Source organism: Acanthisitta chloris, unplaced genomic scaffold (assembly GCF_000695815.1).
Source record: "Acanthisitta chloris isolate BGI_N310 unplaced genomic scaffold, ASM69581v1 scaffold4982, whole genome shotgun sequence".
Lineage (NCBI taxonomy): Eukaryota > Metazoa > Chordata > Aves > Passeriformes > Acanthisittidae > Acanthisitta > Acanthisitta chloris.
In genome coordinates, this window is record NW_008658879.1 from 81,902 (window position 1) to 93,261 (window position 11,360).

The 11,360-nt window shown below is 41.7% G+C and overlaps 1 protein-coding gene across 1 annotated transcript in view; it reads right to left on the reverse strand.

The window, feature by feature from the left end:
• Positions 1-2,487: 2,487 nt before the first annotated feature.
• The window catches only part of CHST15 (carbohydrate (N-acetylgalactosamine 4-sulfate 6-O) sulfotransferase 15), a 19,542-nt gene continuing 10,669 nt past the window's right edge, over positions 2,488-11,360 (reverse strand). The window contains exons 5-7 of the mRNA XM_009085252.1: positions 7,842-7,998; positions 4,231-4,378; positions 2,488-3,110 (exon numbers count right to left, since the gene is read on the reverse strand). Coding sequence (XP_009083500.1) covers positions 2,920-3,110; positions 4,231-4,378; positions 7,842-7,998 — 496 coding nt within the window. The 3' untranslated portion in view covers positions 2,488-2,919. The remainder of the gene's footprint in view (positions 3,111-4,230; positions 4,379-7,841; positions 7,999-11,360) is intronic.

Below are 11,360 nucleotides of genomic sequence, written 5' to 3' on the forward strand. Positions count from 1 at the left end.
AGTATAAGACACAAATTTTCTGAGGGCTTTGCAAGGAGCCACTGTTATGCTTTGGCAAGCACGAAAACATATTTTCTTGATATTAATTCTAATTTCTTAGGAAATTACTGTTCTGGGGATGTAGGTCAGCTCAGCACTGCAGTGACTAATAACAATAATAGTGAATTCTTTCACAGCTAGAACTGTCAGCAGAAAGGTAAAGGAAACTGGAAGAACTTGGGGTGAGCATTATCCTATGTAAAGATTTGCTGTGGAGCTACTGAAAGGCAGTGGTACATTGCTTGGAGGCTGAAGAAGAGTGGGTCAGACACCCAACACTGTCACATCACCTGAGAAAGGCTATTTTCTTTTACTCTGAGTCACCAGATCAAGAGTATTTTTACAGACTGAACTAGAGAGTAATGTCCTTACCTTCAAGATGTCTTCTTGACAATAGTATGCTGCTTTTTGATACTTGGTCATGCCACAAACCAACAGTATAAGGTTGCAATGTGTTAAAATCAGAACATGAAAGCAACCACATTGAAGACTTCACTTTCAGAAGGACCACAGGCTCCTCACAGATCATCTATAGCTGTAGCACCATCCCCACATGTCACTATGCTGCTCACACCAGGATGACACAGTGAATTACCTGCTCTTTGTTGATCTTATCCATGGCTGGGCATGGGTGGTCACCACTGTCCACCATCACATAGGGAACCTTCAACCTTCTCCTGAGACAGAACTAGGCAAGACCTTGGTCTACCAGGATTCTGGGCATGATTCAGCCTAAAGTAGAAATTTTGACCACAAAGCATGACTTAGATTCTCTACAGAGGCAAAGGGCAGAGAGAACCTCCTCCACCACTGGTGGAGTCCAGGGATCTGCTCGCAGGAATCAGAGCTCAGCACCATACACCACTGTGCTGCAAAGCAGTGTGTGTGAATTGTCCATGGAATCAATGCTTAAGTTAAATGATAATGATACACATATTCATTAGCTTTAAGGGCTGGTAAAATAATATCATTAGATCATGGTCGTAGTTGATAACTAAATGGAAATATTTGACCATGGCAGATCAGGTTAGGAAACATCTCTTCAGATTTACCCTGAGCACACAGTGTGGATTCCAATTCAGAGCACAGCTGGCTGAAATCTTTAGTGTAAATAAATTGTTGATTACAATTTTTTACATCTGGAAACAGTGGCAAATTCATTCTGATTTTCTGATTTGTGCTACCATGATACATCTTCTTTTACTACTAAAATAGTCCATTCTCACTTCTCTAAGCATTTTTGGGCTGTGAGCATTTCTGAACTAGAACTAATCTGTTCTGGTTGTCTAGAATACTTCCCTAAATTACTTATTTTAGGCTTTCCAAACCCCAGACTGAATCCTTTATAAACAGCACATTACCAGCTGGCAAAGGACCTGGAAATGGTCTTCTGTTACAAAACACCTCACATGTCATCCATCATATTCCCGTGTGAAATGTTCAGGATTCATCAAGCTCTCAGCATTAATTCTCAATTTAGAAGCACATGACGTGAATATCATGTCCCCATGGAGGAGGAGAGAGGATAGTTACCCCTGGTGTTTGTGAATCCATCAGTAAAGATGTGTTGTGGGGTCTAATACCAAGGCTGAAAGGACACATCAAGCCAGTTAAAAGGACACATCAAGCCAGTTAAAAGGACACATGAAGCCAATTAGAGATGATTCTTTGGGGGTTTGAGATCTGTTAGAGAATACCTTCATTTGACTCACTCAGCACATATTCAGGGAGGAAATAATCAGTTTAGGCCTTGAAAGGACATTTCCTTGAAAGGAAATTATCAACAGACAGCATTAATATCCATCTCATAATTTAAAAGTCCCTTGTTTAGCTAGGGGCCAATTCCACCTGCAGGTTGGAGCTGACAGTGGCACTAACCAGATGTGTTTGAAATCAAACACTGAATTAGTGCACATCTCTACAGAATTTTGGCCATTTTAATAAAATAAAAACCTTTCAGAGAGTCCAAAGCATCTCCATAACTTGAAAGAAGAAAAGACTGTGTGAAGACCTCAGAGCAACTTTTCAATATCTGAAGGGCCTACAAGGAGCCAGAGAGGGACTCTGTGTTAGGAACTGCAGTGATAGGACAAGAGGGAATGGGTTCAAACTGAAGGAGGGGAAGTTCAGGTTAGATGTGAGAAAAAAGCTTTTTTCTCTAAGGGTGGTGAGACACTGGCACAGGTTGCCCAGGGAGGCTGTGGCTGCCTCAACCCTGGTGGAGTTCAAGGCCAGGGCTGGATGAGCTTTGAGCAACCTGATCTAGTGAGGAGGTGTCCCTGGCCAGGGCAGGGGGTTGGGACTGGATGATCTCTAAGGTCCACTCCAACCCTTAAATTCAATGATTCTATGATCCTTTATCTTTGTTGCAGAATTAAGGAAACAAAAAGCTTAGTGTGATTGGAGACCATTTCTGAATACTCTGAGAAAAAGAAACAGAATTTTAAGTTGAATTCAATTAAAAATTTTAATGACTAAATGACATTGATTGATTGAAAAGATGAATGAATAACATATATTGAAAATGAGATTATAAGTGTAATTGTAGGAAACTGATGCTAACTCTGTGTTGCAGCATCTTAGAGAAGGTTAAACTTCAACACCCCCATGGAAGAGTGTAAGACATCATCTTTGTTCTGATGCTTTTCCACTTCTTTGCTGGGGTAAAAGAAGTTGCAATAAACTGCTAAGCAAGATGCTTGGCATTCTCACAAGGAAAATGTGACATAACTGTTATGAAGTGACTGAAGGTGAGAGTCTCAGCTCCTCAATCGGCTTCTCTTTGGAATGGGAAGAAATGTAAATATCCACACACAAAAATAGAATTTAAAAAAATAAAAACTCCTTTAAGCACTGTATTTGTGGCAGGAAATGTACATATTATGTCCTCTTCCATAAAAAAGCATCATCCAAAAGAACTTGTGCCAGTTTTGTATTAAAAGGCCTATAGAAATCTCTTAAAATTGCCTTGGTGGTTGGTAGCATCGGTCCAAGGCTTCTGTCTTCAGGTCGTCTGGTGTTGGATGCAGGACTTTTGGTAATCAGAGCTTCTTGCTTCTCACTCAGAGGTCCTGTGGAAAAACAGAATGTTATCTTCAAATATTACACCAAAATGCCAAAGACTAATGACTAATTCAGAAGGTTTGCCAGAGGAAGACAAATGGAGTTTGTGTCAGCAGCAACGACGCTTTCGAATATTGAATACAGGCTCAGATTAGGAAAATAAATCACTGTTAGTAAATATGGAAATAATACATTTTCCTTTCCCATTAATTAATCATCCCTATAAAAAGCAGCATAAATCACTTCTGGAGGGAAATATTTGCTTTCAGAAAACAACAATGACATTGAACACAACTTCCCTTCCATGCTGGAGTTCCAATTCTTTTATAGTGCTCTTTCATGTCATGATGTGACTTGTCTAATACCTGCCAGAAACTCTACAAGCTTCACTCAGGTAAGCCCTTTTCTTGATTGTTTTGAAGGCTGTCAGTGGGATCAAAGTGATACACAGGTGTAGTGATTCCAGGAATAAGTGTGTCAGCAAGATAAAAACCTACAGACTTTTCCAGCATAAACCAGATTCAGGAGGAAGATGCCAAACTCTTCATCTGTTCAGTCTGTTACATTCAAAGTTTCTCATCATCTAGACCAATCTTTGGACCAGACACACTATTTTTCAGCCACAATTTCGTTCTCTTGCTACTGTCAAATCAACATTGAGCAACATTTTGCCTGCCGGCGTTTCTCCGAGGATTAGCAACAGATGTCTCAATCAACACAGCAAAAACACAATTTCCCCCTTCCCCTCAGCTAGAAACACAACCTTTCATCAGGCTCACATTTAGATCCTGGGTTGGGAGCACTTCAACATGTTTAAATTGTGTGAGATAACTCTTGTATCTATGTAAGCCCATGACAAACATGCCCTGACTGCACTGGCTTCTGTATGGTGAGATAAATCCCTACATTCTGAAGACTCTGGATTTATTTTCCTCCAGAAAGTCTTATTAAGACCTTCTGCCTCTAGCCTTTCTATATGAATTTGAGTTTTAATTTTCCCTGACTCCAGGCAACAAGATTAATCTTCAAGCCAGATCCCCATGGTTCTCTTTTTTCTCTTAATGGAGCCAAAATGACCTAAAAGAAGGATAAGAATGATTTTTCACACTCAGAAGAGAAGACACCTACCCAGATCCAGAAACTGGAACACCTTGTGCATGGTGTATCTCATGTTTGATGCATGGTCCTCCAAGCGAAGAACAAGTATCTGATTTTTGTTAAAAACTGTCAGCCAGTCCAAGAGATACACAACATAGAGCCCAACCTGTAATCTTACCTGTAAGCACAGAAAAACACCAAATTAGTTCATCTTACAACACTTTCAGCAGTAAGAGACAAACACTCACCTTTGCCTTTTAGGCAAAAATCCCCAAAATGCGGTTTTGAGGAACTGCAGAAAGACAATCTCTAAACATTTTTTCAGCTGCCTCTTGTTTCTGGTGCAGCTTAAGGAAATCATTGCAAATGGCTTTTTTTCCTGATTAGAGATGTCATCTTACTAAGGGTTTGGATGTGTTCTTGCTGTGTTAGCCACAGGTCTGTGTACAAGTGTTGCACAGAGGTAATCACATGTAGAAGGATGCTTGGCCATCTCACCTTCATGCTCCTCTGTGCTTGGGATGACCTATTGAGACACTGAGGCCTTTCAGCCCCTGGATAAACAGTGCTAGAAGGGAAGATGCTTAGTCCTATTACCTTCTCCAGGCTCTAAGACTGGAGACCATTTCTGAATACTCTGAGAAAAAAGAAACAGAATTTTAAGTTGAATTCAATTAAAAATTTTAATGACTAAATGACATTGATTGATTGAAAAGATGAATGAATAACATATATTGAAAATGAGATTATAAGTGTAATTGTAGGAAACTGATGCTAACTCTGTGTTGCAGCATCTTAGAGAAGGTTAAACTTCAACACCCCCATGGAAGAGTGTAAGACATCATCACCTTGTGGCACTGTGGGACATGGTATACTGGTGGCCTTGGCAGTGCTGGGTTAAAAGTTTGACTCAATGATCTTAGAGATCTTTTCCAACCTAAGTGATTCTATGATTCCATGATTATCAGCTGCAGCAGATCACATTGCCACGAGTAGCATAAATATTCTGATTCGCTGCCAGAAATTAGATTTGGGTGTATTTTGCTGCATCCTCTGATTGCAATAATTAGATTGAGATCTGAGCTGCACTAGCAGTGGCTGCTCCAGCATTAATGGTGCCTTGTCTGAGTATGCAATGAGAGCGCTAGACTGTGGCAGACCAGAGATGGGAAAAGGCAGTTTTGTAGCCTGTCCTGCCCTAATCTCTGTTTTTCTTCCCTCGTCAATTTTACATAACAAGTTGAAACATAAAAAGAGTAGCCTGGTGTTGTTACAAGTCCAGCCTCCAACTGTGCTTATAAATATTTTTCTAAATCCCTTCAGGCTCAGAAGAGAGAAACATGAATCCCAAGTCTTAAGCATCTTTCATAAAAGAGACTTAACATCTTCAGGTCACATTACCACAAAACCAATGAAGTCAGATAACAAAAGCCTTTTTCATTTCTTACACTGACCTGTGACCTACACTGATAGCTAAATTCCAGTAAAATAAGTCATATTTTGAATTACTGCTGTACTATTAGCATCATAATGTATGATTCTGACTTGTGGCTTTGGCTGCTTCTAACAATTAGCCTCCATATTTAGCAGACTTCTTTATCTATGTGCTGCACAAAAATTTGAAACATCTTTCTTGATTAAAACATCAGGCTAACGTGGGATAATATTGACGGGCAACACTGCAGCTCTCAGTCAATGCCCCAGTTCAGCTTTTCACCAGAAAGAGGAGTTTAAACTAAGATGTGCCCATAATTCTCAAGGTTTTTGGGATGAGCAGAACCTTGATTTTTTTTCCCCTACAAATTATGTTGCACTGACTTCTTTGCATCAGTGTTTTTCTGAACTACAGTGTCTCCTTCCGTAAAGCTTCAGTGCTTCTCCCTATACATCAAAAGCATCAGTAGAGTTTCCTAAGCCATTTTCCCCCTCCATAATATCCATTTCTGTGCTTTGACAGAATCATAGAATAGTTTGGGTTGGAAGGGACCTTAAAGGTCTTCTAGTTCCACCCCCTGCCATGGACACCTTTCACTAGCTCAGGTTGCTCCAAGCCCCATCCAGCCTGGCCTGGAACACTCCCAGGGATGGAGCAGCCACAGCTTCTCTGGGCGACTTGTACCAGTGTCTCACCACCCTCACAGGGAAATATTTTTTCCTAATATAAAATCTAAACCTGCTCTCACATCGAAGCCATTCCCCCTTGTCCTGTCACTACATGCTCTTGAAAATAGTCTCCATCTTTCTTGTAGGCTCCTTCAGGTCCTGGAAGGCCACAATTAGGATCACCCTGGCTCAGCATGACTTTCTCTGGGCAATACGCTTTCCACTGATTCTCAGTGAGGACAAGCTGACAAACACCCCTTTCCTCACAGCTAACACCTACCAGCAGCCACAATGTGGACCTCTCTTGTTTCAGAAATATATGAACAAGTAGCAAACCAAAGTTTTCCTGGCATAGTCACAGAATTAGCAATCTAATGAGCTCACCAGGGAAAACGATCCTTACTTTTTCAATGCATAGCAAACCATGAACAGAACAGACTTCAGCAACTTGGCTGGAGAAGCAGCTAAGAAAGGCCATTGAGGAACACAGTTAGCATTTGGGTTTTATTGCAAACACCGGCTTGTGGCTCTGGGGAAAGAGGCCTCCTCTGCTCATTTTCAAAAGCATCTTCTTCAGAAGGCTGCCTAAGACAACAAATGAAGATTGGTTCTGCACCCTGAGGATGAAGGTAAGAGGAAAATCTTTTCTGGCTGGAAAATACTGTGATACTGCCTGGCAGCAACTGGTGTCTGTGGAGGTCCTGGAGGCTAAGATCAGAGATAAGCAGCTCCAGTACTTGCCAAGGTAAGTAAGAGGAATGTCCTGTTTGCCCCACTGCTGCAGGACTCCAGCCCACAAAATACACTCTTTGACTATTATTTTCTCCAGTGGAGGAGGCAATAACTTCACCCCAGAGGCAAAGGAGGGAACTATTCCTTTGGAATCCTCTGCAGCCTGAGCAAATAAAAAGAGGATTGAATGGCAAACTGACCAGATGTGATACTTCAAGTCAATCTCTTCCACATTATTCTCCACCCTCAAGCAAAATCTGAAGTCAGTTGTACACAAAAAACATGAATTTTGGAATCTTGAGCCTATAATACTTATCCAAGCCCCTGACAGCACTTTCTGTGCTTTCTTCCTTCACTTTGTGGTGTGCATGACTTAAAAAAAATAAAGGTTTCATCTAGTTATTGGTAGCCTCTTCTTGAGCAAGAATACATAATTTATCCTGATTTTGAAGCAATTTGGTAGCACAAAACTCCTTGCCAGAGCTACTTTTTGGAGACATCTGCAACAAGCTTACAACATGAAACTGCAATCTTCACTAAACGTGCTCTCCATACGCTTCCATAATAGAAGGAGTGGATTATTGCTGTTGGCATTCATCAGGGAACAGGCTGAGGAGACAGCTGAGCCACCACATCAGCTTTTACGTGCTTAACTATATATATATTTATGTCACTCGCTTTACAAATGAAAAGGGGGAAAGGTTGATTTCTTGCTGCTTATTTGCACAGTATGTTGATGTCTTAATAACCTTGGCATGAGGTCCCATTAAGCAAGGAAGGAATCAAATGTTCCTGGAAATACGTACAGGCATGGCATTGTTCAGGGTGTTGTTGTAGACACAGGCTCGAAGGGAATACTCCAGCACACAGGTCTCAAACAGCTGCAGGGATTCTGCCACTTTTTCATGGAAATCCTCGGCGGATTTATTTGCACTTGCAAAGTACAGATAATCGGAGTACAGCCTGGAGGGGATATGAGGAAACCACTGAGGAAATGAGCCATTTATTTGCATGACAATAGCAAGAGTTACATGACTCCAGGGCAAGGGGACAGGGTATAACATCGCCCCACCAACAGCAGGTTGACCCAGTGACACTTCCATTCTTTTGGGTGGGTTTTAGCTCAGAGTAACAGCCACTCCTGGGAGTTTTTAGCAGCATTCCCACTTCCAAGGTCAGCATCCCTGGAGACCTGACCCTCAATTGTGGGAACCAATATTTTCTCCTGAAGGCAAATTTTTTAAATGTAAATACTTTTAATTCGTGTTCTCTATGAACAGTAGAACTAGTTTCAGCTGATGTTGGTACCTCTCTATACTTGGTGCTCCACACTGCCATGGCCAGGCACAGGCCTCGTTTCGAAAACTTAGAGTTGATTCTAAAGCCAATAAAGGAATGGGATAGGTTAGAAAATCATTTTTATATGAGCATTTTTATATGATTACCAGCTGGTTACCATCAAGACAAAGAGAGTCCAGACTTCACAATTTTTTACAGGAAGCTCTACCTCCAATCCTATATTGACTTTACATCAAAAACTTTCAATTTATAGCATTCCAACTCTTGAATTTTTCTTTTTTTTTCTTTGTCAGCTGATACATTACAGCTGGGTGAATGGTTCCCAGCTGTGCTCCAGTCTGTAGTGCTGCACTCCCACCTTGGCTTTGAGGACCTCAGGACTTGGGGCCTTGCATGTTTGCAGCTGAGACAAAAGCCACCAGCAACAGGAATTTCTCTAAGTTACAGCAGAGTATCCCCTCACTGCACACTTCTAGCACAAGTTTTACAATTGCTTAAAGTCACTTCATAAAGATTATCCAGATCCAAATCCCCTTGAGAGTAGTGTTGGTGGTGAAACAACCCAAAACCTACAGGCAAGGAAATACCAATTTTAGCATTAACCCCTGAAACCTTGATTAAGGTTTTGCAAGATAGACATGGTCCAAAGAGACATGGACCATGTCTCATTTCTAAAGTATATGTTTCCATATGGTGTAAAATTAGATCTGCTGAACATGATACGTTAATTTTCTTTTGTAATTAGGCTTAAAAACTGTGAGCAGAACCTCAACAATACCACAGGAATTTGAAGGCAAGTTTGTAACTTGAATCACTTTCTAAAGTGTGTTTGCAGGACAGATATGATGCCTCCACAGCACCCACCTCTTAAAATAATTCCAGAAATCCTAGATCCCTTTCAGTCTCTTTCAAAGACAGGTATCTAAGAAATGACTTAAAAAAATCAATCTATTTAGGTCTCATTTATTGCTGCAGGAACCTTTTGTACTGCACTTACTTTATTTATCCTTTAACTTCTCTAGATTTCCACAGGTAGTTAAAAATACATCATTTCATTTAGAAAGTTTAGGCCCTAATCCAGCAAAGCACTTAAGCACAGGAATAGACCCTCTGCACTCATTATTTATGCCAATGTTTTGCAAGAACAGGACTTTAATTCCCATATCAAACAAATGTAGACTCTCTGTTCATTTAAAAAGAGGAGAGAAGGGATAGATTTGTTGCAGGATGCTTTCAATTCAATTTTCACATACTTTCAAAGAGAAAATCATAGCAAACTATAGAAGATTAGGCAGAGGCACCAAGTACTATCTATAGGAGTCACCAATTAAGAAAGAATCTGATTTTTAGCCAGTTCCTCCCAGCCTGGCAAATACACTCCAGACAGTTTTCTTTAAATGAAAAAACTCTATCTCAGAGCAGAGCTGGCTTGGCCCAGCCTATGTCAACAAAGTGATGCCCACCAGAGCTTGAGGACCACAAGCACAGCACCATGTGTGTCCTCTCCCTCTGCAATGACACACCTTGGGTGCCTCGTGCTGCACCCTCCAAAGATCCACCCCAGCAGTGAAGGGTGCAAGGATAGGCTGGGGGGAAGCTAAAGGAACAAGCCTGCTGATTTCAACTAAATTAAGCACACAACAGGATCTCCTATTTGCAGAAAAGTGTACACCAACAAGACTTAGTCTTGCCCAGCTTGGCCCAGGCACGAGGAGACTGACTGCTCCCAGCAGAGCAGGTGAAAGGCTGCTAAAACCAACCAGCAGGCATCATGTACAGCATGGGCTCAGCTGCAATTTTGTTTAAAAGGTTTAATATAACTACTTAGTATTGCTAATCATCCATTAAAATAAATGCAGCATTTTAAAGACTTGCTGACACCTTAGGAAAAACTACATTCTTGAAGACAAGTTCTCCTTCTGCACAGCAGCTGAGATTTTCTATGTTCCTTTCCATCTGCTTTTAATTCTGGTGACATCTGTCTGCAAATAAAACCTTTGCTGATGAGAGTTTCAGCTGTTCTAGCTACTTGAAGTCCTTTCCCTCAACCACTGTCCATTACAATTAAATAATGACACCACTGACACCCACCACCACCAACTTTGATGTCCTCCAAATATTTCTTGTTGAGGGATAGACCAGACCCTGTGGAGGTTAGATCAGACCCTGTCCCACACCTATGTCCCCCTGGCAACTGCAAAGCACCTGCCCTACGGACCAGCATCACTGATGGGTGCCCAGGCTGACCCTTCTGCCACACTTATTTTTGCTCCTGCAGTTCAGATGAGCTATGAGCAACGTAGGCAATTGTAAACAAAAAGGAACCAATTTATCATAAATACAGTAAGAGAGATGAAACTGACTTTTTCTCTCACCCCTATTAAAGCTGACAAAGAGCTACACCCACATTCCAGAGGATGGTGAAAGCAATCAGGGAGTTTGTTGGTAATTTACATGAGGAAGCCACTTCAGCCAGCTCTCTTGCATAAAATTACCATCTGTTAAATCCTGAGGTCAGGAGATGCCATTAAAGTTGAGAGCTGTATTTCCTGATGTAGGAGCTGGGAAACACTCTCACAGTTCTGCCTCTCACCAGCAGCCACGTCCTGTCAGTGGGGAAGCTCCTCAGGGAGCACCATCCCTTCCTGCTCCCAAGTCCCTCTGGACAGCTGCTGGGCAGTGGGATATGGGTTGTCCACACAAGCCCCATGTCTGCTCTCCTCCCAGTGCCACCAGAGCCTGGTCCTCATCATCATCTGCATCCCCTTCCTTTCCTGTGTGTTCCTGGGGCTTTGCTCTTGGGCACTGACCTAGGCCTAAGTATCCTGAATATCCCTACGGAGCTACAGAGGGAAGGAACCCACATTCCCTCAGTATGATCTTTCGGAATCTGCCTCCATCCCCTCCATCCTCTGTTACCCTCATAGGTATTATCCTTCTTCAGAGGACACTATGGAAAGAAATGTCCCAGAAATCAGGAGGAAGACTGGGGAAAAAAAGGGAAATGCAAGTGGCAATCTGGGCAT